Source organism: Anopheles marshallii, chromosome 3 (genome assembly GCF_943734725.1).
Source record: "Anopheles marshallii chromosome 3, idAnoMarsDA_429_01, whole genome shotgun sequence".
Lineage (NCBI taxonomy): Eukaryota > Metazoa > Arthropoda > Insecta > Diptera > Culicidae > Anopheles > Anopheles marshallii.
In genome coordinates, this window is record NC_071327.1 from 2,415,993 (window position 1) to 2,442,372 (window position 26,380).

The 26,380-nt window shown below is 42.4% G+C and overlaps 2 protein-coding genes across 3 annotated transcripts; both read left to right on the forward strand.

The window, feature by feature from the left end:
• Positions 1 to 11,546: 11,546 nt before the first annotated feature.
• LOC128713891 (metallophosphoesterase 1 homolog) lies at positions 11,547 to 12,804 on the forward strand. Its single transcript, XM_053808763.1, has 3 exons — positions 11,547 to 11,642; positions 11,710 to 12,546; positions 12,613 to 12,804. Exons 1-3 carry the CDS (start codon positions 11,547 to 11,549, stop codon positions 12,802 to 12,804), a joined length of 1,125 nt encoding a protein of 374 aa, XP_053664738.1.
• Positions 12,805 to 15,927: 3,123 nt separating this feature from the next.
• Positions 15,928 to 17,909, forward strand: LOC128713882 (glucosamine-6-phosphate isomerase). Of its 2 annotated transcripts, none has more exons than XM_053808753.1 (2): positions 15,928 to 16,695; positions 17,856 to 17,909. In XM_053808753.1, exons 1-2 carry the CDS (start codon positions 15,928 to 15,930, stop codon positions 17,907 to 17,909), a joined length of 822 nt encoding a protein of 273 aa, XP_053664728.1. The 2 variants fall into 2 exon arrangements, with proteins under 2 accessions (XP_053664728.1, XP_053664727.1); XM_053808752.1 differs by lacking the exon at positions 17,856 to 17,909 and adding an exon at positions 17,120 to 17,185.
• Positions 17,910 to 26,380: the final 8,471 nt, after the last annotated feature.

The window sequence follows — 26,380 nt, forward strand, 5'->3', positions numbered from 1 at the left end:
GCCTCGAGGTTCATGTTTTCAGCGTTCGCCTATGAAATGTTTGCTTCATCCCTCGATCGCCCTTCGTACCTTGCGATACTGCTGCTATTCGTACCATGCAGACAGCACTTGCTGTTGCATGTTAACATTTACACCTTGCCATTTGTGGCCGGACCATAAAGTCCGGATCTACTAAGCGCGGCTGGCGAAATAGTGCGAGCGAACAGCTACAAAAACAGCGCAGCAGGAATTTCGAAGCAGATAATTTTAAAGATCGCGCAACCTGTTACTTTTGGCCCCACGACCTGCCTGCACATGAAGAGGAAGGGCCACAAAACACATCTGACCCACCATGCTAATTTAATTCCAACGTACTAAAACATACATTCATCCGTGGGGCCGGCGAATAATCGGCGATAATTATCCCTTCCTTCTGGGTGGTGTGAAGCGTTAAACATGTTGGGTGGCGATTAATTACGGCGAGGAAGCTTCTACCGCATCAATATACGAAAGGATGATGGAGCATCAATTAAACTATGCATGATAATGATCATAACACACAGGAAAAAAAGGTTCAACATCTAACTGCTACCTTTTAGTGCTGCTTACGCGAATAGGTAACCCCGAAGAATACCTTTCCAAGCATGAATGTATTTGGGGGAATCTTTTCGTTAATTTTCTACCGCAAAAAAACAGCTCCCAACGGACGGTTTCTTTCACTAATTTACCAAGGTCTCACCTCATAAACAATTCCGTGTTGGTTTATTTTAATGCAGTGTAATTCCACATCGAATTCCGACTGACTCATCAATCTAGCCGAGCGCAAAAATGGAGAAAACATAGGAAATAGTGAAAATGAAGTTTTCTGCTCAAGCGTGCCGTGTGCGGCGTGTGTGTATGTGTCTTAATTAAGCTTAACTTTTATGAAGATCTGACCGCCGCTCACAGTTCGAAAGCAGGTGGCAGTATTATTATTATTTTTGTTTCCATTTTTTTTGTCAGCAGTGAAAACAATTGCCGAGCGCACAAACAACACCTCCCGCCATCTGGAGATTTAATAAAATCAACTCTTCGTCCAAAAGCTGCAAAGGAACTAACGCGAATTTAAGCGAAAGAGCACACTATTAATTGCCTAATGACAGGCTCATACGCTCATTAGTGCCGCTGAGTTGGTTGTATTTCTATTCTGCCTTCGGTTGTTTTTAATTCTTTCGTGTTTAGTAAATTGTTGGAATATTTATCGGACACATGAGCAAGCAAGTGCCGGTATTAGAATGCGCTAGATGGCTCCCAAGAGAATTCTAGACCAGTTTGCACACATTCGATCAACTTGCTTTCTATAAACTTTGCTTTGTGATAAGTAAGAAAATGAGAAAAATAATATACCATAACCACGGAAAACGTTGCACTTTTCAAGGGGATTGTACTTCTGCTGAACATTGTCTATGTAGAACGCTACTTCCACCATAACTCACCGGAGAAGATCTAATGTACATGCAAACTTGAACTTGGTACAAGCTTGCATTAACCTTTCACGCGCAGACAGCGAAAATATGCAACTTGTATTAACTTCCCAAGAATCGCGTGTTTACTGGAGTTGCTGAATTTATGGCTAACATTGCGCATTTCAGTCTCGTCATCTACTGCCGGCACTGATGGAAATTATTAAACAAACAGCATCTTACACTTGCTAGCCAAGTCAAACGATTTTCGACACGATAGCAACCTTCTGCCCAAAGATGAGACTAAGGCACAATGTTTTGTCTGTGGCTGTGTGTGCTGGTTGTAATATTTTGTCCATCTTTACGGTTATTGCTTTCGATGTGCCTAACAAAGTTCGTCCGTACGTACATAATTGGTGCTGCCAAAGCTGCCGCGTTTAATCAGCTGCCTTTTTTTTCTGCTACTCAGCAACAATTTTGCGTTGTACGCACCGAACTCGACATGACCAACACGCACACTCACAGGAAAAATAAATTCAACCATCATGGGTTTTGACTTTGCGCAGCAGTTGTCACGCAACTTGCGAAGACAGCATCACCCGACGGAGCGGATATTAAATTCTCGGCCAAGCGAATCGAAACATGTTTGCATTTCGATTCGTCTAATAGTTTTAGGTCATGGCAATGATAGGTGGGTAGTAGCAGGTTTGGGCAAAAAAAAATCCACTGTACTCAAACGACCCGGTATCTCGCGTGTGCTACTGCTCTACGAACAACTTGTAGTTGAATCCGTCGTGAATGTTTGCGGGGCAGTAGAGTTGGGTGAGACAAACGTCGTCTTTGTCGGAGAGCTGTGAAGTGGAATGGGTGGAATAAAATGATACCTCCACAGCATCCCCTGCGTGATGATCGTGAACTTGGTGTAACATTGAATTATTTTCGTATTCAAATGCTTCAAAATGAAAGGCTAGTGGAACTCAAACTCGAGAGAGTCGAATAAAAAGACATTGACCACAAAACCAATCTTTCAAGTCTAAATAACAAAAGTGATGATCAAGTTGAAGCAAGATCTCGACAACTATACAAATAGAATTCTTTAATGAAAAAAGAATATCCACTAGACAGTGTCACCTACTGTAAAAAGATGGTAGATTGTGAGGCACCAAACTCCCTCGCGATAATCAAACCAGATTGATGACGACGATGACGTGAGATGCATCCCGCAAAGCTTATTACAGAGGATCACCAAAGCTGACGGATCCCTACAAAGTCACTCCCATTGGAGTTTATCTTGCAAATGGCATCTTCACTGCTCCACGAACGTAACTGACAGCACTGGAAGCTTATTAGATGGACAGACACGCACACGGAAAATATCAAATGTCTTGCCTGCGAGAAAGGTTCGGATGAATTCAAGACAACTCCGCATGAAACGCATCCGTTCGACACAATCAGGTGCTCACACTTCTTCAATCCGGAAGGTTGCGCGATTCAGAAATTCTTCAACGATCAACGATTCTTATGCTCTTCTTCATACTTTACGTGCTTTAATGGAAGAGTATTAATATCGGCAGCGACACATTGCAAATCCGCTTAAAAAGATGCTGTCTTGCAAACCAAGAAATGAAGGCGTAAGATCCACCTTACCTTCGAAAGATGAAGCAAGGAGTGAAACCATCAGCCTGTCGCAGCTCGTTAGCATCTACACGGTACTCTCATCGTCGCAACGAGACAATGATGCATCGATGCGATCGTATTTATAGGACCTTTCTTCTCACTCTAGCCCTATACTCTAGCCAGAAAGCCCTGATGTGATGTATTTCTTACGTATCAAAAGTCAAACACCCTCGAGCGATCGGGCGATCGATATCAAATTCACTAAAGCCGTCAGCGATCCCTGGCAATGATCCTTTATTGCCATTCTAAGCCGCTTCGCACCCAGCACTAGCCGTATCTTAACGCGCTGTCACCTTCGATTGCTGAGGATGACGTTTAACGCTGACGAACGATGGGAGATAATTTTCCGACACTGATCGAGTGAAAACGAAATTTTATTTCACTTACGAGGGGAGTTTTGCTGGGAAAACAAAACCCCACCTCAAACAGCACACTATATCGAGTGTTTGGGTTTAACGATTCTTGGAGAAGAGTTAGGCTGTACGCAAGCAAAGGGTTTATAGACCGGTCAACAGTTTACTCGCCCTCGAAAATCGACACAAGGAGAACAAATTTATCTAAACATTGTCGGCAAAGGCAATCGGAACGTACAAAAAATAGGAGAGACAAAAGAGGACAACACCAAAAAAAACATCCCCAAACTACAACCACATTCACCGGTATCATCTTTCAGCCGGGAAGTTCACGGGACGACAACCATCGCCATGTCACAACATAATAATATCGACAAAAAAAAAATCATGCAGCCGTCCGTTTTCCGCGTGCATACATTATTAACCCCCGATGGTGGTATCCTGGTTCTATCACAATGCATCACCCACTATGAACGCCGTCTGTACATGTTGAATTCGAACGCAATAGATGCAGATGTCGATTTGGTTCGTACAGTACCGAGAAAACCTAGTTTAAAAAAAGGAGATATAGCACCGAACTAGGTGCTTGTTTTTTCACCTCGATGCCATACTGCTGCTGCTCTGATGCCATACTGTTTGTGGCCGTGAAGCTGCGTTTTGTTTTAGACAACGTTTATTTATTTATGTTGGGCGCATCTTCCTTCGCTGGGTCTGGGTGTCTGGGGGCCCTACATGTTTTTTCTCTTTTTCACTCCCAGTACGAAACCCCAAACAGGCAGCGCATATCGAAATACGACTGTCGGAAGCCCCCCGGGCTATGTGGTGTGTGGCGTGAAGCTGGCTGCCTGTTGAAGCATCTCGATAAGGCCAATTTATGAAGGGCACACGGCTTGTGAAGTGCTGTTTTATTCAAGAGCTGATTCACCACAAAGCATGGATTTCAATCGCTCGTAAACTGCCCGATATTAAAGTGTGAAAAAGGCATATTGAAGGTCCGAAAATATATGTTCCAATCGATTAAAAATCATTTCCTTAACACTGTTATGTCTCTTTTGTGAGTTTACCACAAAAAATAATAACTCGTTTTTCTTTAATTTGAATAATTCCACACGCTGGTGCTCTTGGAACAAGGATTCCAAACATAAACTACATCCGTAACCCGAAGTACCGTTTCGGGACGAAGAAAATAACGGTCACATAAGAGCATGCACGACTTTTTAAACAGTTCTAAAGCATGACTATCAGCAGCCATAATTTTACTGAACCACGAGCACCGCTAGCAAACGGAATCTTTGCCTTTCTTCGTACACAAATTGTCAAGGGACATGATAAAAATACAACCATGGCCAGCACGTAGGACGGTGTGGTAGCTTAGCAGGACCGGATCAAAGAAGCCAGTTTGGGTTCAACACCGGACAGCAGACATTCGAGTGTAATTTGAGCAAACCGAACCGATTCCATTCGTCATGTGCTTTAAGGGTTGTTTTAGAACTTGTTTTGGTCTGCAGCTGCACTTGTACCAAGTAGCGATAAAGAACTGGATGCACACTAGATTACACGCACTCACCTACGAAGGAGCGGACATGGAGCGTATCATGAAACATGGTGCAAAGATTTACATCAGTACCGATTGCAAATATCGATCCAATATATTCTTCTCCATCATGAGCCAATTAGCAAGTCCACTTGATTTATGTTATCATTCCTATAAAATATCTGGATGCATTCGTTCAAACGGGAAAGTGCAGACGGTTTTTCATCCACCACCGGTTCCACCTTCCACCTGACAGTAAAACACCCCGAAATGCTCTTCCTTGTCTGTCAATCGACCGTTTGCAACCATTTTACTCTCCACATCCATCGTAACTGCGGCGCGTTCGGCTTCGATGCACTTCGCTTTCACCAATTGCATACGTCTGCATCATTCCCTGCTCGTCCTCCTCCTTTCACCCGGTGGGGTTTCGATTTTGAGTTCTCTGTTTTGCGAGATGCACTTTCCATTGTTACGCACAATTTGCATACGCCACACACTCACACACACAATGCATGTACTGCTGCTTCGTCCTACCTTTCGGTTTTCCTTCAGTTTTATCCCTTACAACCCTTGCGGTGAGAGGCACGATGGATGACGATGTATGCAGATGTAATGCAAAATACGGCAAAACCAGAAGCTGGGAGGAAATTGAAAAAAATCCTTCTCTCGACCACTATGTTGCGTAACCGGAATGGGAACACACGCATAACCGTGCGACTCGAAGGGAGTTGAGAATGGTTTGGGAGATATATGAGCAAAGGGCAATAAGTGCATTTTATTCGTTGCATTGTACGGCGTGTTTCGAAATAAAAGTGTACTTTGTGGACAAGATATCTCGACAGAACAGACAGCAGCAGAAAAAGCAGATTCAGAATTTATAGTATACTTCTAGACACATACATCACGATTCTTTGGAATGCATTATTTAATTAAGCAAGCACGCCTGCACGCGTGGAGGAATAATCTAAAAAGCACAACGCACATAACCTCTTGACACATTTCGCCCGTGAGCATCACATCGAAATGCATTAAGCGATAGTTAAACCATAACATAAATGATTACATTCAATAAAAGGAAACCAAAGTACGCTACAAAACAGGGGGGGATAGCGAAAATTGCAAACCCATTAATAATAATCATCACCCAACATTTGCCATTCGTGAAGGGATGGGAAGAATAGTTTACTTAGAACACCAAGAATGACAGTAGAGGAGAAGATGCTTGCAATATAGCCGAGAGGTGCCTGGGAGTCGTTATTCTTTAGCGCCCACGGGCCAAGAATGCTCCTAACGAAGGAGGACTGCCTTGACGGAGACCAATCTAGAAGAACTTCTCTAGCGATTCCACCAACCGCTCGATGGTGCACATTTGCTTTGATTGCTTTGTTGCACCGTCCGGCGCATTTCGACCAGATCGAACCGAAAGAATTGCGCACCGAAGTGCGCGTGCCTTTCTAAATGCAGCGTGTGCATTCAAAAGGGACGGACTGCAAGGGCACCCCCGTGCACGAGCACTTGATAAAATGTCACCGTAAATAAATGCTTTTGTCGCGGAAATAAATCGCCCCAGCCCTCCCGGCGGAACGACAGCCGGGTGGTGCTCTGGAGGATGATTATGTTCGCATGTGGCATGTACCTACTAGGCAAAGGCAAGCATCATGCAACGAACTCTTCCGATTCCCGGCTCTCCAGAGAAAATCGCCAACGTTTTGCATTAGCTCCCTTCGGCGTACAATCGTCTTATCGCGCGCAGTTTTGCGCGTGCACGAGTCGCAAACACGCGGGCACTATTTAATTACGCAAAAAAAGGGAAAGAGAAGTAAAAAGTACACTGCGCAGGTTCGCCCAGAGACCGGCTTGTATCGCAAAAACACGCTGATCTTTTGCTTCCTACTTAAGTTTAAAAGCTACATTTTTTCCTATTCCTGATTTCATACTCACACGTCCTAACGTGGTTATATCACGACGCACCAACAATAATTGACGAAGCAAGTAAAAATATTAAAACATAAAGCTCCCCAGGACCCCATTTAATGCAGACGCAATCCGATGCCATTACTGTCGGTCGCATCTTGAAAGCAGCTAACCGAACCCGGTCACATAAAACGGAAGCAAGAGCAAAGGGAGGTAAAAGGTTACGATCATTACCATAACTTATTCCTGTAATTATTGCGTTACGCAATTGGTTTGGATCGTTCGATCGCTTGCGTAAAGAATCGAAATCGCTAGTGGGCCACAGTGCAAAATGAAGCTTTTGCCCTCGATCCGCAATATGCAATTGAATATTAATCGGTTGGAAAATATTTTCCAAAAACTAGTTTCCTTCCACCTCGGGGAAGCATGGGAGCATTTAGTAGAGCAGCTTCCTGTATCCGTCATTGGGTAAGGTAAAGAAAAAAAAGTAGATGATGCGGTTTAATTTTATTTTTCCTTTCCTGCCTGAGCTTATATTTTATCTCGCTTCCTTTTTTAATGCGTACAATGGCCTGGCGGGAAGGAATTTTGCCTCGCATCCACAAAGTACGGTTTAATCGCGTGTCTGAAGTGAAGTCTAATTAGTCAACATTAATTGCCTTTACAGACTGGCCGCTTGGAAGGTAGTTGCGAACGAAAACCTACGCAAACATTTCACTTGTTTGAGCAATTAGTTAGGATGGACAGAAAAAGGGGGAATTCAACAGTGGTGTATATCTCACCTCAGAGTGGGACAATTAATTTAGGGGTTTTAAAGTAATTGAAGTAAGTAATACAGCAACTTAGAGGAAGAGGAAGATCACTATATGAATTTATGAAACAGATACATATCCAGATTTAATACTCAACATCCACGGGAAGTTACGTGGCCATGATTGTAAGCTCATGTCTTTCCACCCAAGCCCAATGTGAGTTTGACCACAGATAGGACTTGTCATGAATTCTCACAGAACTTGAAGAGCCGACTGAAAATCTTAATGAAAATCTTCATACTATATTCATACGATCGATAACTTTTATCAAAAGATTCAACATTGCTGCACATTAAAAAAAACAGAAATATATATTAAAAAAAAAAAAAACTTTTTCAGGGAAAATAAAAAAAAAATGCTTAGAATGCCTCATAATTTCAAAACATTGTACCATTCGGCGCAACTCGATCGTAAGCCATATTTTGCTCCCCAATTATCGTCACAATTTACACTTTACCCAGCAGGGGTTGATAAGTAATTGTGGGGCATGGCTAGGGGCCAGCGAAAAAAACAAACATTCACGCTACAGGAACAGGTTCCGGAGGTTATCAAAAACAAGGCAGTTGGCAGATCAATCTAAATCTTCACGCACCCGACACTAGCACCGTTTTGGGAGGTCCCCACAGCGTTTAGCAGAAATGCGTCGTAATCAAACGGGAATTGCTCGTCTCGATTCCTGGAATGCTCCGTGTGTTTGGAAGTATGGGCAATAAATTATGCCAAAAAACATTTACCCTAGCAGGTCTTCAAACGTTTCTCTTCCTCACAGGCAACGATTGTATGATCGGCAAAAATGATGATTGATAGTTTTCCCAACTCGGTGCGTGCATGTGGCCGGCTGGGTTGGAAATTTCGCTCGCTCTCTATCCTCCGTGGAGGGACGCATTGGAGGGACGAGGCTCGAACGTACCCGGATTAGAGCATCAGTCCTGCCGTGAATGAGGTCAACCGGAATTTAATGAGTTTTGATTTTGGTTTATTTTATTTGAAGAAGCATAAAAAAATAACTACTTTACTAAGTATTTTACTACCCATGGCGAGCGTAGCGTAGATAAGATTGATTCGAGGCCAACTAGTATTTCACGGCATCAATCCGAAGATTCGACGATGTTTAAATAAAACACAATTCCATCAACGAGCCAACATTTTTTATCCGGACCGAAGGAAAGCATTCCTGTCAGGGAAATGTGCTGACGACCGTAAGGGTAACCTTTGACCCCCGACCGTTAGGCGGACGTTTGCCAGCAAAAATTTCCACGCAGAGCGGCAGGTTGATGTGATGGAGAGAAAATGTTCTCTCTTTCTCTCATAAGATTTCCTTGTGAGCAAAATGGTGCGCATTGCAAACAGTAAAGTTACCGAAAAGGATATTCACAGAGAAGTTGGCTGTTTCTCTTGCGAGTAGGTGGGATCACGCCTTCTAACATCTGTTCAGCAACCATAACAACGGGTTGGAAACAGAAAAGGAAAAACATCCCTCAACAGAGCATAAAGCAGCGCCATCTATTCTTACCTTTTTCCAAGTTCGGGTGTATGGGTGTTTCAGCTGATTAATTTCCTTTCCACACTAAACGGTGCTGTTGCTTCAATTCTGTTGCGTGCTCGAAGCAGGCTCTAGGCCGAAACCCCCAGATTACTAGCTCCTACTAGGCAAGATGAAACTCTAGCTTCACTGCGGGAAATGTGCAAGCACCTTCATCACAAACACATGCACTGGCGATCGCTGCAGCACTTTTCTCCATGCGCGCTAAAAATATCCAGCGACATTCAAAATCATCCTGCGGCACACATACACAGCCACACACATAGGTGGCTTTTCTTTCACACGGTTTACGCACACTTGCGGAAACTTTTGACACTTTCTTTACCGGGCCTTTTTTCACACCACCCTTTTTGGGCGGGTGTTGCCGGAAAAGAGCGGTTGGATATGGGTGGATCCTCCCAGGCCGTCAGGTGTTTCAGAGGAGTGTTTGATTCATTTATCTGCACGGGACTATTTTGGATTTTCCTCTCAGCAACCACACGACAAATACACGGAATAAGCCCACACCTTTTTTCAATTTATAAACTCACGTGTACGTTATTCGGATAGATTTTCTTTTTCGGAAAATTCTACCTGGGTTGAAAATTGGACACAAAACACACACACACTCTTTCTCTCTCTTTCTCTCTTTCCTCTCACACACATTCACAGAACACAATTTTACAGGCACGCACTCTATCGTCGTATCACAATCCAATTGGAAACGCTACAAAAACGATGCTGAAAAATAAAACGATTAGATTCCACCCACGGTCACCGCGCATCCTTTGATCGATACGGAGGGAAAGCACTTAATTTTCTGGCAGGTTTGGTCAATATGTGTTGAATCCCGACTCGGGGTTTGAATGTAAAATTTTATCCTAGTTTTAAATATTTCTTAAACGAGCTTCATTCTCATATAATATTAATTGGATACGTTTTGGTATACCACAACTACGATCAGACGAACAAGAATTATTCCATGGATTGCTTCGATGATGAAAGCAACAAAATTAACTAGAATTTTCTATTACCATCAAAGCGTTCCGTTCTTGTTTGGTCGAATTAACACGGCACCCCACTTCACGCAACGGTGAAAGAATTCCTTCGCAAATAGACGTTTTAATTATTATTTCAGCACAAGTTTTCATTTTCGATCAACGATTGAATTTCTACGGAGCGCTAAAACTATTTACACAACTCGCAACCCAACGCATATGTAGCACTCCGAAATCCGAAAACACCCGTGCATCCTCTGCACGTGCGTGTGAGGAAGAAGTTCGGGCGTAAATGCAGCAGCACAAGCATAGCTATCACCGAAACATGGCTTCACCCCGCAGCCAAGCAAATTGAACCTTTCAATCACTTTCAACTGAATGAAATTGCCACTCTGTTCGCACACTGTACATGTTGCACAGAAGAAAACACTTACAAGCACCGTGGTTGAACCGAATCGTATGGTAATGTAGCTCTTTCTGTGCTGAAGCTACAATTAAAAACAAAAACTTTTGGCGTGAGCCCGGACCAAACGCGCACGTCCGTTCGTTTCGGTTGCTAGAAAAATATTGAAAAAATAAATAAATCTTCGCTCGAACGGCAGCCTTTTAACGAAAACGTCAGTAGCGTCGGGAGATTTTGACGAACGCCAAGGTTTTTAAGGACGAGATGTTATCAAAAAGCCTTTTCTCCTACTATTGTCTGGTTTGAGCAGTCGTTTCACTCCATAGAAGGGGGAAAATTTGTATGTAAGTTTCATATATGTATATGAATTGCTCAAATAATCGAAGAATGCATAAAACCAGTTGAACTTTATTTCAAAACGTCGGAAATGCATTTATCGCGAAAATCGTTCTGTGCTTATCTTGGTTTACAGACACTCGTCAAACAAAACGACGGTTATGGGAAGTTAGTTGAAATTGGCTTGCGAATGAATAAAAATTGGCTGATTATTGACGTAAAGAAACTGTTTGAGTCGTATCCTTTAAAAAAACTGATTGATCGATTGTAGATTAAATCGTGGCATTAACTAAAGTTTGTGGTGCAAATAAAAAAATAGCGCTGGATGGGTTCACATGCTTCGACAGAATTTTGAAAAAATGAAGCGTTTTGTAGATGACAGCTGTCAGTCGATACATCAGCGGAGGTTTTGTTTATGAAAACAATTCGATCGATGCTGTAAATTTTCGGTTCGTATCTCGTTCTAGCTGTTTTTTCACTGGACCAATCACACCAAGGAATGGTTCCTGGCTGTTGACTGAAGCTTCACTCGAAGCATAAAAGCCTGTCATTAAGTATTTGGTTCCATCAATCACCATGAAGCTTAAAACTCTGCTCTTTCGGCTACTGCTTAGCATTATATCGTTGGTTGTGTTTAACGAGTTCGTTGTTTACTACATTGTGCTGTTAAAAGTGAGTTTTGAAATGAAATAAGGACTCAATCTTGAATGAAATAATATATAACGAGTTATCATTTCAGTGTCAATGGCCATCTAAACCTGCTGCCGTGAATGGACTGGAACCTGTGAGCGTAATGCTGCTAGCAGATACACACCTGCTAGGTCCAGTGAGAGGCCACTGGTTCGACAAGCTTCGGCGCGAATGGCAAATGCATCGAGCCTTCCAGTCAGCCGTCACGCTGTTTCAGCCGGAAGCGATCTTCATTCTGGGAGATGTGTTCGACGAAGGGAATTGGGTAAATCAGAAGGAATTTGACAACTATATTGAACGATATCGCAAGCTATTTCACACTCCACGGGGTGTAGCTCTACATAGTATTGTGGGAAATCACGACATTGGCTTCCATTACGCCACACGACCCAACCTGGTGCAACGATTCGGAGACCACTTTAACAATACCGGCGTATCGCTGATCAGCCTAAGAGGCGTTCATTTCGTAGCGATTAATTCGATTGCGATGGAGGGCGATGGATGTTATCTGTGCGAGAAGGCAGAGAAAGAGCTAAAATCGATCGAGACAATCTTCAAGTGTGGTAGAGGAGTAGGGCAGTGCAAGGATGTTCCGAAGCTGGAAGAGTACAGCAGACCAGTTGTGCTGCAGCACTTTCCGATGTATCGGGAGTCGGATAAAGAGTGCCAGGAGCATGATTCACCGCAAGTGGACCTGTACCGCGAGAGATGGGAAGTGCTGTCGAAGGAATCGACCGATTTGATTGGTGATTTGCTTACTCCGAGGCTAGCTTTCAGCGGTCACTCGCATCACTACTGCCATATGTTGAAGAATCGCATTAAGATAGAAGAATACACGCTACCTTCGTTCAGTTGGCGTAACAAGAACAATCCCAGCTTTATATTGGTAAGTACAGTAGTGGATGTTTGGCCATATTGAAATAAGCAATTAATTTATTTCTCCTATTCGCAGGCACGCATATCGCTAAAAGAGTACACCGTATCACGGTGCCGGATGCCGGAAGAGAACACCATTGTAACGATATACCTTGTGGGAGGAATTTTAATACTTCTCGTATCTACTTTAAAAATAGCCGGCATAATCGGGCAACTGTGGTCATTCCTTTGCCGGGGTCGCAAAGATTACAAAAAACTTACCAAATAGCTCAACCGCTCGGGCTCAAATCATAGTTGATAAGAAAACAAACGATCATGCTAGAAATAATAGACGAAATAGTAAAACCTAACATTTCCCCCTTCAAGAAATAGAGAGCCTTCGACGAGTTTATTATAGTTGCGTTTGGTTCTCTTCGGCATTACAAATTGGAACATTGTACAATCCAATGAATTTGCATGTAAAATACCCTTTTAAAAATATCCTTTTCAACGGACCATTCAAATTTGGCGTTTTTTGACGTATTTTGACGTGGGCTCACGCACACCATCGCAAATATGTGCGGCTGTTGTCAAAAGATCGCAAGTAAACAATTTATTTTATCATTTTCAATTCGCTATAAATACAATCTAAAACACCAGATTTACGCGGAAAACATTATTACGCTCCCGCACAATATCTTGGCGTGTATAATATCCATTTTTTACATCAAATAAGGATCATTCCAATAGTAAAAATATTCCTGGCATCCGGTATATGAGGCGATAAGCACCAGCGAACAGTTCGTTCTTTCCTCCACCGTCTTTTCGGTGCGTTGTGCGAGATAAGTAAACGTTTCGGTGAGTAGTGATTAAACGGTTTCTTTCAGTGTTGAGACAACAACTCACTTCTTATCAGGATGCGAAGAAGCTAATCCAGACGATAAGGCTGTGGATTGTATGATATAATACGAAAATCTACCCGAAAACCCCGTACAATTACGATGCACTTAGCGGGCTCATCAATAGGGTCAATGACCGGGTGCCGGATCAGTTGTGTTGTTTTGCGTTGTACAACACCCAGCTGTACAATGTTTACATCGTGGTCGACTCTATTACAGTGCCCCAAGATTGCTAGCGGAAGACTGAACAGTGGATGCAGCATGTACCACAAACAATTACAAATAATTACGATAAGAAAGGAAACCCTAGGAGCCGGTGGCGGTTATAATTTCAAGGTCAAACAATGACGCCTTGAGAGAAACCTGCGAAATGTATCCATACCTTTCGGTCAAGCTGCTTCAGTTCGTTTATCATCATTATGAGCTGTTCGTTTAATCAGTCTAAAGCTAAAGAATCGTCTTCTCTTTTGAGGAAAAATGAGGAAAAAAATTGAATCCGAGCAATAATGATACTAGCAATTGCATATTATTCGAAATTAGTACAAAACATCTTTTTGAACCCTTATTGGAAGCAATCGGAACCGTTTTGTTGATAACACGAAATCGGATCTGACCTACAAAGGATCCACTGGAGGTTGATAAGAAGCCGAAGCGCTCAGAGTAGGTCAACGGCGTAGAATGCGTTCGTTTGTCGATTGGTTGGATCTTTAAGTGTACAGCAATGCACGAGAAGAACTTGTTTCCTTCGAAAATGATTTTAATTGTGCTTCTGAACTGCATCGGACCACTACCATTCACCACGATGTACATGGATGCACCAGACCTCCGAGCGTTTCAGTCTCGTACTTGAAATCCATAAAACGGCTTACGATGTTCACGCACACGGTCAGTACGCCGTCGATTGTCCATCCTTTGAGCCGTATCGTTGTAGTCGTTGCATCGTCAGTAGTTTTGGGATTTTAAGCCACAACCAGTTTTTATAAGTTGGCGTGAGGCACGGTTTGGACAACGCGGTAGAGGTGGAAACAGTCGAGCAAATATATATTAACATTGACCCAAATTCAGTCAACAAAACTGTTGCGAGTTGGAATTATTGCGAGCTTATTTCGCCTGTGTCGCTTATCGTTGTTGGAACTGGACGGTTGTTTGCAGAGCACTCACTTTTCGTGGATTGTTTGTGATCGTGGTACTGTTTGTGATAATTGTGGTGAATATCTCTTGGTAGTGCTGTAGCAGTGAAGTGTCTGTAAGGGCGTAAGAGATCTTTATGGATAGAGTTTTCTAATGAAAACCCTGTATTCTTATACATATTAATATTATCTACGAGAGTTATTTATATAATCACAGCATTATGGAGCTTTACTCTGCCACATTCAGACGATCATTATGACTAGGCTATTCTATAATAAGCATTTGGAGATCTACCTAAAAGCTCCATCAGAGTACTGTATTCATCATTGAATATGAGGACCTCCTTGAAATGAGACACATTAGAACAGTGTCCCAGTGTCGTATTGGTCCAAAAAAAAAACATACTCAGTCCAACTGCGATTGGTTGGATTCATATGTGAGCTTAGCTTTTGAAGTATGTTAACTGGAATACCAGGTTGAAATATTTTTGTTATCTGTTGATATTTTGGATTAAAGTTCTTCCGTCCGTGTAACTTATCAGAGTGACTTGGGTCACTCTCTTGGAGAGTTTTCTTATTTGATCGTTAACTGAAATATTTGTTTGAGGAAACTAAGTAAAAAATAGATTTACATATTGAATTTTTTTAACGCTATCGCTTAATCGAAGAATGTTTAGTAAAGTGTTTTATCAACAAAAGTTAAGTCCGTTTGATTCTGAAATTCATCGCGGACCATATTCCCGATGCACTAGAACAGTTGCCAAGCGTTCGACCACCGTTTATTAACGATGTTTGTTTGGTCTTGACTCCGTGACCCACCGTGAAAACGCACAAGCGAAACTGGGCCGCCATCGTCCAAAAATTGGTGGCACAAACAGTGGCCAAATTGACGTTCGATAGCGCACACACCTAATTGAATTCCAACTGGTCAGGGCAGGAGGGTGATGTGTGCGTGCTTGTGCGCTTGTATCACGAATATCAATTCAAATCACAATCCACCCGGTGGCACTGTGGAGTGTATGCTGTCCTTCGGGAGTTGGAAAGCGAGATAGAGACATGGTTCGATCCGTAGTCATCAATCTTAATAAAGTTTCCGGCTTCCGGCCGCCGTTACCACCGTGGGCGTTAGAACGCGGCAGTGGCGTTTTTTGGGGCAGTGTCGGAACTAATGTCATTATTTTTCACTTACGGTGAGCTGCACTGTGTCCCAGAAGGGATATAGGGCTAGTCATAGCTACTGACACCGGATACATATCGATTGCTCGACGCTTTTAGCTCATCAATACTTTAACAATCTCTTTCCTCTCGCGACTCTATCGGACATGCTACTACAGTCTCGACTGTTTTTTTTTTATCTCCTCCCAACAGTAAACTCTATTCGAAATGCGTCTGATTATCCTCGACACGGCTGCGTATGTCGGCGAATGGTCGGCCAAGTACGTGATGAAGCGCATCAACGACTTCAAGCCCGGTCCGGATCGGTACTTTACGCTCGGTCTCCCGACCGGATCGACACCACTCGGCATGTACCGGAACCTGATCAAGTTCCACCAGCAGGGACGCATCTCGTTCAAGTACGTCAAAACGTTCAACATGGACGAATACGTCGATTTGCCGCGGGATCACCCGGAAAGCTATCACTACTTCATGTGGCATAATTTCTTCAAGCACATTGACATTGAACCGGAGAATGTGCACATACTCGATGGAAATGCGCCCGATTTGGTGGCCGAGTGTGATGCGTTCGAGGAAAAGATAAAGGCAGCGGGTGGAATTGAGCTGTTTATCGGTGGTATTGGGCCGGACGGGCATATAGCGTTCAACGAGCCGGGATCGTCGTTAGCATCTCGGACACGCGTGAAAACGCTCGCGCAGGATACGCTTGAGGCGAACGCACGGTTCTTCGGGAACGATATAAGCAAGGTGCCGAAACAGGCACTTACGGTCGGTGTGGCGACGGTTATGGATGCGCGCGAGGTAATGATCATGATTCTAGGATCGCACAAAGCATTCGCACTGTACAAAGCGATCGAGGAGGGTGTGAACCATATGTGGACGGTTAGTGCATTCCAGCAGCATCCACACACGATCATGATCTGTGACGAGGACGCCACGCTAGAGCTGCGTGTGAAAACTGTGAAATATTTCAAGGTAAGTAGTAAGCGGTGTGTCATTTTTGGTGGAATTGATGGTTAATGGTACTTCTATTTAGACGGTGTTGGTATACTATTGTAAAATATTGATTGAAATCCCTGAACTGAACATAGAAGCTGTACATAGCAGGCTTAATTGTTTTATTAAAAAAAAATCGTACAATTAAGGACAGTTTTGGTAAAGGTTATTTAAGAACTCATATTTATTTCCTTCATCTTCAACTATGCTGTTGTTGCTTTTAAAACAGCATGACTGACATCTTTCCTCTATTTGTATAAGTTGGTTTATGGGGTAGCTAGAGATTACAATGCTACAAAAAGGTGATGGCAAACATTGGCATACTTATCAGCAAAAAACACACATACGCTAATGCAGACCATTTTTCCTTCGTGTGCGCACCTTCGTTGCACTTTTTCTTCAGGCTCTAAGCAATGTGCACCACAAGTTAATCGAAGAGGAGTCGGCCGACGTACGAAAGCTCAAATGAAAGGATTCCCCGGGCACTCATCCAGTTTTGAATGCGTTGCAGCGCATAACATGATGTCGAATTAAGAACGACCAGTATTTTTCTCTACCGTGTATGTGTGAAATATATTCGAATATACTTTTGGTGTAGCAAACAACGTTTCAAAAGTTTCTATGTTGCTGAAGAATAATACAAAACAAGATAAGAAACAATTAACCAATCCCCGCGTCGCACAAGGTAGTACCAACATCGACTGAAAGAATCCACGAAGGGCAAGGTTGCCGTTTAATGCTGGATTCAGTCAACAATTCGCCCGTTTGTACTTTCCATCGCTGACACAAAATACACCGTTTTCTTTTGGCCGGAAAATGGGCATACTTACTGCAGGGGTGCATCATCCGTACGGAAAAAAATCCTGGCCGAACCAGGAAATCCGTTTTGCTGGAAATGGCTTAACTTTTCTTTCAATCATATTTACCCATCCTCTTATGGTTACTGAGATCTGTTTTCGTGTGTGGCTAACCAGTTGGCGGAACAAGGACTAGGATAAGCTAAATGCCAATTTTGAAACTGGGACATGTTCCATGCACCGCAAGAAATCCGGATGCACAAATTGGATTTTCTTGGAATTGTTTTTTTGTTTGCTCTTTTTTCCTTTTATAAACATTTTTCTGTTCATTTGTGCATTTAGGATTGCTACAAACTGTCACCCGATGGGTTCGAACAGGCATCGGCCCGCAATTGATACAACGGGAGGGTATCAATTCCCCTGCCCGTTTTTGCTACCAACTCAACTATTAATAAGGATTCTCCTCTTAACGAACTCCGGGTGCTGAAAGAGAACAATTCTTTTCCCACTCCTTTCATCCGGTCCCTGATGCATCCGTGCGGTGAAGCGATGCGGTTCAAAGATGACGGTGTACAAACTCCAGGCGAAGTTGTGCAGTATGTTGGGTGCTAAAGCTCTTTGATCTGTTTCTATTCCCACTTCTTTCTTTAGGGCCTGATGGATGTACACTCAAAACTGATCGAGGACGATGCACCGAAATAACTCTAACACAATCGTATTGGTGATGGGGAAGAATGACCAAAAACTAAACAAGACAGCGTGTGTGGGTAAGGGAATTTTTCGACAACACAGGAAACCATATCTACCTAAGTATTTCGGTTCGGGCGAAGGAATCAAACATTGTTACAAGTCGTTGAAAGTGGTGAACAAATGTTAACAGTAAGCCGGAAAAGTGTTATTTAGCTTGTTTATTTGCTGGTACAATTTCGTTTTTATTATTTGTTTTCCAATGCAAAGCCAACGAATGATTTAATAAAACAACAGGCAATAAATAATAGAACAATTTTAATAAAATAATTTTTACATTCCACTTGTATGTTATCTCAGCGAACTCTCTCACACAAATTCACAGGAAGGAAATAGCAATCCGAGCGTGTTAATAATGTGGTTCGTCAACTATCGATCGTAAAATTCGTAATAGCGCTCTTTCTCTCTCTAGCTCCCTAGTTTATGGAGGTTTCTCTTGTCACACACCCACGGTGACCATGCGACACCATTCGCCGCTCCTAATTGACCTTTCTTTTGGATCGTAAAAAGGATCATTTATGGACTTTAAACTTTACACAGTCAACTCGCAAGATCGTCCAAACGGATCCTTCCAAGGATTGACACACGGAGGTGTTTTGTGAGGGAATGTGCCCGGTGGACACACGGCCCGATATAAAAGTTTCGCCATTATCAACACGACGGTTCACGAAACCCAGTTTCCCAGCAGCCATCCATCCGTCAACGCCGGCCCACCGCCTTCCGGTGGGAGTTTTCGGTTTTATGCGCAAGGAAAGTTTATAGTTTTGCATCACGAAAAGGAGTAGAGGTACGGCTCCCGAACCTGGTACCCCTTTTTTCATCCGTTACATTCCGTTCAAATTTGTATTGCGTTGTTAAAAGGGATAGAAAATCGAGGGGTTGGTTTTCGGTGTTTGGTGGTCGCGCTCCGATTAGCTTTAGTGGCGGATTTTCACGCCACATCGATCGCCAGTACACGAATGGAAGGAAGGCACTCGTTAAGAGGTATGATTTAGGGAGAAAACAAGCCCGTTCCAGTTGGAATATATCGTAAAGCTTTGTTAAAGAGCTCCATAAAGCGTGCGGAACATCGATACTAATCGAGTTGGTAGCAAAATTGGCTAGCAATGTAGTTGAATGCAGTGATTTGTTGATTTTGATGTATTGCAATAATGCTAAAGCAGTAAGTATGGCGGTTAGAAACGAACCTCAGTTTCTTAGACTATTTGGTTAAATGGAATTTTATTTTTAACTTGTAGTCCATTTAATTTGAGTTCCATAATATGAGTTACTAATGTTAGATCTTTTAATTCCAAGGATGTTAAATGGCAGTGACGGTTAAATGTTTCCTGCAAATAATACCACTTCGCACAGGCAATTAAGTGCCATTTTCTGGCAAAGCCATTAATTCGCATGGCACAACACGCACACAGGACACGAACGGATGGCGGATCGAGTAAGGTGCTAATTAAATCCAAACTACTGTTCGCACAGTTGGCCAATGTTTAGGTGTGCTAAAATCGAACAAAAGGAACATACCGACTGTACGCGGCCGTTGTCTCCATAAGATACCTTCCACCTTGGTGATGGAATGGGGAAGGTAAGGTGAATGAAAACCATAATTGCGGATGAGAAAATTAAGTTCATTTACCCATTGAAGCGCAGCCAAAGATCCTTTTCACACTTTCCCACCTACCTTGGAGATGTCCTACCTTAATCTTTAGCCTCTGCTTTCTTTCCTGTGTACGAGCCCATCTACCCAATAGAAACACGCCAAGCCAAAGGAGCTGTTGTTTAATCACATTAAAACTCTGGGGCAAAGAATAGAGAGCGATAAAACAGTGTGGCTCGCAAAACCACAAATAGAAACGATCCGATAAGACGAAGGAGTTTCGTCCCGTGATGAAAGAGTTCGTGGAAAACGTTGGCAACGGAAAAATATCTTCAACCTGTTGTGTCCTCGTAAAAAATATCGCTGTGCAATCGAAATCCGGTGGGACAAAAAGTCTGAGTGAATTAGTTTTCCAATGTTCTTAAATTGATTGCAGCTACATGGGAGCACTGGGAGACCCGGAACTGACCGAATGGTAAGAAATCCCGGCACGCTGGGATCGATGCACTCCTGCATGCAGCGTACAAGGATGCACCGGGTGGAAAATTGCGGTTCAATTCTGGTGAAACCAACCGATTGTTACATGTGGCGAATACATATCGTACAACGTGTGTACAACGAATTGGGAGGAATAAAAAAACACAAACACAATTCAACATCGCCTGCAATGAAGGTCGCCTTATTGACGATTGTTGGCTTGCGATGAAGGCGAAACTGTGCCAAAGGCTTCATTGCTTCGTTCCATGATATTTTCCACAGCACACACGAAATACGACCACGTAAATATAATGGAAAAGCTTTACACAGCTCCGTGCGACTTACTGCATCACGAATTCGCGTCTAGCAAATTGGCCGGAACAACACCCAATTAGGTTTGGGGATTTTCTTTTTCAACTCGTTTTATTTACTGTACCACGATATCGATCCGTGTGCGAGAAAATGTAAAAAAAACAGACACCGGCGGCTGAAATTGTAGATGAAATCGAACAAACCGTAAAAATGTCGCTCGAAGAGAAGGGAAAAGAGACACCGATTGGATGGTAAAGGACACGATTATAGTAAAACCCCCTCCTGGTCGTATTCGGATGGTATTAATGTGTTCTTTTGGTGCATTCGATTCGTAACAGATTGGAGAATAAGTTGTAATTGTACCGACTTTGTTTGGGAAACGAAACGAGTTTTAAAATTGTTAACAATAGGAAAAGAAAATTATGTGTTGAGAAGATGTAATGATAAAAGGTTTCTTTAATTAGTGAAGTTACTTTAAAGTACAAATTAAATCGAATGAGTTCGTAAATGCATTAAAATTTAAACATAGTGTACAGCGAATTGCATACCTTTCGGCGCGTTTGTTTTCGTGGTAAACAAACGATGCACATCCAGAAGGGTATTTCAATAAGGCAATTTTAAGGATAAAGCTGCTTTTATGCATGTTATTTCTTGCTTCAAAGTCTGCGAACATCAATCAGTGAATAAGCCAACAACGAACATAAAACTATCGCTTCTTTTATGGAAATGCAATCCCCATCCCTGTAGACAATGTTTTAGTCCTTTCCCCAGGAATTCCCAATGCTCTGAAATGCCCTTGGAAAAAAAGGAAATCTATTATATGCCGCAAACCAGCCCAACCAGCATTTTCGTTTTGCTTTCAATGTCGATGCAAAAGAGCACGCGAAACCAGCGACTTTACTGTGAAATTTTGTGGGGCACGCTTCGGAACACAAAACCGTCCCGGGAATTGGGTGGGACTGGGAACGGTACAATAGGATCTCTGGTTCTTTGAAATCCCTTGCGATGAATGGTCGATTTCTTGATGGATGTGCTGTTTGTCAGTGCCATTGCCGCTCAACTATGCCGCTTGCCTAGCATTCCAATGATAATGATGAGAAAATCAAGTGGCCCCGGGATCGGGATGGGCATCGGAAGGTGGAATTTTGTGTGCTTTAGGATTTCAATCTAAAAGAGCAAGAGAAAGATTCCTATTACACACACAAACAAACATACACTCATGCAGAATGTAAACTCTACAAACCACAGCCCGAAATACTGGGGATCTCTGTAGGTGATCCCTCGCGTCTTCGTTCGGGGTTTCGCTAATAAATTAGGTTTGTGAGGGATTTTAACGATGTTACTGCACCAAACGAAGCGGGAAAACAACTCGAAAATGGTTGCGCTGGAAAGAGGACAGAACAGACACGTTCAGAAGCGTTCGAAAATTTCCTTTTCGCATTGTTGGAGACCGGTACGCTTACCGGTAGTAGCTCTTGAAAGATCGCTAATTTTATTTCCTTACGAGCACTGACGAAGGTTTCCACACAAAGGGAAAGTGGACTGGAATTTGTGAATGAGCGAACTGGGAAATGTAGAGCCGGATCGGATGTGGAACATTCAGTTTTTTGTTTTGTTTGATTGAAATATTTTACTCGGAAAACAGCCCGAAGCGGGTGAAATTGAATAAGACTATGGGCATCCTTTTTTAAAATTAAACAAACAAATCAACAGTGAGCTGGAAGGTAGATCGATTGATCGATTACATGAATAATTGATTGAGAATCGATTGGAAATGCATTATTTCGGGTGAGCGTTGTTTGTTACGTTCCGGAAGACGTTGAAAATAAAAAAATGCATTGAAATTGAACGCTCGATAAAATTGGTAGCTTGGGTTTTGGTTTTACTGAAAGTTAAGTTAATTTAAGAATTTATCTTTTAATGCAACAATATATTTAATTCACTTTGGTACAAAAAACGCTTAAGCCACGAAAGTTGATTCGAAAGTCTTGTGATGTAATACGAATTGCATAAACCTAGGGAGTAGTTTTTTTAAATTGGAGGTTTTTAGGCGTAATTATTTATTGCACTGTTTGATTTGATTAACGCAAGTTACCTCAGAATGTGTCACGCATAAGCTTCTACTACCAGATGATCCGTTTTAACCATGTCGTGATTTATTTTCTCTCATCATCGTCCATTAGCAAGTTTCGTGCCGTGGCTCGCCTCTCGGTAGTTTCTGTTTATTTGCGTGAATAAATCAGTACGCTCGAAATGGCAAAAAAGAGGGGAAACACGCCGGTACGGTATCTCAAACACGAAAACTAAACTCGTGCCGGATAATAAAGTGTGGTGTGCTGTAGTGGTAAGGGTAAAGGAGTGTTTTTACTTTCTTCGTAGGCGTCTAAAAGGACTATTGGTAAGGCTAACACACAGCCACAGCCACTGTTCATGATGAACACGGCCATTCCCTCGGCCTAACGAATGAAAAAGTAATCATGGGCTATTGTTTGAATGGTTTGATTGCTTCCATTAAAGATGTATGAACGTAACGGGATCACTAATGCGTTTGATTGTGGTTGTGACACAGGGTAATTTCCATTTCCCCAGCTACGATTAGTTATGAACAGCCGTGACGAACGTTGCAACAGCAAGAAGCGTCGAGGTGAAATGCGTTATGATAAGTTTTAATTAATTTCGCGCCAGTCCATCGATTCCATAGATTCTATCGGAGGGTGGTGAAGAAATGGTGGCAACAACAAACAACACGTGGCGCTGTTGAGCGTAAACATTGGAATGGAAAGCATTCGATTTTGCGAAATTGGATTGCTAGGGAAAGTTTGTTCTTTCCGCGCGTTAAAGTTTCCCATTTTCCAAGCAGAAATTCGAAGAAAACGAAACGTTGCGTCTTGACGATTTGGCACATTGGCACGCAACAAGATATCGTTGTCGATACTGTAAAGTATGATGAGATGAAATCAAATTTGCGACACATTTTAATACGCCCCATAAATCTCCATCAAACAGCCCACTGTGTGACCAACGTCTACTCGATGTTATCGAACTTCAGTCTTGTTACATGACTCCACACACGCGCACGCACACAATAACAGAGCGCCTAAGTTTATGCAATCAGTGAAACGAATGGTGTGCAAAAGTTTATTTAGTACGGAATCTGAAAAGCATTACAATGAAAAATACAAAAAAACTCGGTAACGCGAAACTTCCATCACGCACGATCGAAGTTTCGTGCAGCACGCTCAATTATAATCACGTTTCGTTTTTGAAAATGTGCATAAATTAAGCTTGGCGCAGAAGTTAGGCGGTAGCTTTTACGTCCCGACATGCAATCCATCAGTTGGTGTTCATTGTTTCGAGGCAGTGCATGGGAGTGATGACGGGATTTTTTTTCTCTCTCGACACACACACGAAGGAATGTGTGTGTGTGTGTTTTTTGTTTTCCAGCGGTCTAGCAATTCAAGTCAACGTTCGTTTTATGTGGAGGGTATTTTTTTGCCAACGAATTGTAATTATACGGGGGTGAATTACTGATTTTGTAATGTTTCTTGAAACGAAGTGGATGGATGAATGGCGAATAATGTGGAAGGATGCGGCATGTGATTATTAAGCGTAAATGAACAATTTTATGGCTAACTATTAAACATGTTAAAAGGGAGCATTTTTTTTTGTAGTAAAAGTAACAAAAATAGCTTTTTGTAAATATCCGCATAAAAAGCAGTCTGGGAAGCAAATGAAGATATGTAATAAAGGAGTTCAGAAGTGGCAAGGAGAAAAAAACATTTAAACATACTTAGTTTTTGGAAAGATTTCCTTCAAGGTTGCCGTAAAGTATGAGATTCGCAAGACAAAACTCCTAACTTATTTTGTAGATATTTTTATTGGTGTCTAATATCTCGACCAGGTTAAGTTTAGATGCGCTAGATCATTCAACGTACACATGATGAGTGGAAAATGAGTGCCACTATTTTCAATCAGCAGAGAGCTTTCGTCAACAAACCTTTTCATCGATTTTCCCCTTTGTGTAGGAAGCATGAAGCGCTGTATCTGAGAGCATTAGCGTTCAGCGAATCAAGTAACAACGTGAGAGAGTACTCTCTCATTAAGCACATACTCTCGGTAAGCTTGTCAGCTGTTGCTACACTGAAGCATCCACCTTCGCAAGTGAGGAAATAAAGCATCATCAATGTGAAATGTACTTTACAAACCATTGCACGATGATGATGATGATGATGATGATGATGACGGTGACTAGAAGCGAGCTGCTTTCCGCGTATAAAAACCGAAAAATAAGCAGAAAAATAACGAGCATCCGGAAATGAACTTAATAAAGCAAAGAGGCCGTCATGCACAAGGAAAGAAATGGAGTAAGCCCATAAAGGTGCCGTAAGGTTAAATATAGAACAATTCTGCTCGGTGCAATACGTCCGCTTTCACCTAAATGGAGTCTGTGAAGGTGTTGGAGAGCAACGTTTGTTGCTATCACGATGTTTATCCAGCCAGACCGTACATCGTCCTTAATCATCGGGTTCACGAAAATCATTGCTGCGCTGTTTTTCACTGCCGCCACTAAAATCCTGCACCATCATCATGAACACCGACAAACCGACCGCAGCAAAAGAGAAGAGGAAAAGGTGTGATAGAAAGCAAACATTCCCGTTCCGTCTGGTCGTTTCCGGTACCGGACTGGGTGGTTTGCATTGTTTCGCTCGCTGTCGGTCCCTTGCCATCGGTTGGGTGGCTGTTGATTGTGAACTTGGGCGAACGATGAACTTGGGCGAATGAAATTTCCAGGTAAATCGAGCAACCTTCCTTTTCCTGTATTTTGCGGGTGCTAAGGAAAACGGGGACACCTCTTCGGTGAATCGTCAACAAACTTTTGCATTTGTTTCTATTTACCTACATCCGATTCCCGAGAAAGTCCTTCACAGAAGGTTGATAGCCCAAATACGTTACATCGAAATGATGCTACGGTGTGTTTTGCTTTTTTTTTTGGGGGGCACTTTTCGAATGGCTCAATTCGGAACCACCTTAACGATCATCCTCACATTCCCATCTTTTCTGGATAAAACTTTGTTCGTTTCACGACGGTGTTTGACAACTCATACTTTTCCTGACTTTTGAACGTTTGCGCACGTTTTACCAGCAGAAGGAAGACACGGAACAGAAAAGGAGCTGTGACCGCCTTTTACATACACACGTATGGATTCCGTTTGGCTACGTCCTATTCCTATTGAGTGGTGTAAAAGTTTTTGATTTCGCATGTTCAAGCACATGGTGTTGGGAGGACACAGTTACATTAACATTTTGACTTTTTGAAGAACAGTTCAAGTGTACCACTGATGGAAAACATCCTATTGGCGAGGGAATCGTGTGCGGAGCGTGGGGAAATAAGCTATGGCTGTAGTTACTGAAAAATACATAAACTCATATTTTCTGACCACAGGTCTTCACCATAGGTATCTTTTTTTCGTGTGTAAATACTTCCTGGATAAAATGTTCCATTTCGTAGGTTGTATTTACTAGACAAATATGGTGCTACGGTAGCTCAAGGATGCAAATCGCATATGTTTACAAGTGTAGATGGCTGTACTTTGATGATAATAATGTTATTTAGGTGGAAAGCGTCGCTATAAAATGGAGGCGCCTGGCAGTTCGTACTGATGGGAACACGAATTATTTCAAGGCAAAACCGCTGACGGTGCAAAACATGGTCTAATATAAGCTAACAAAGTGAAACCAT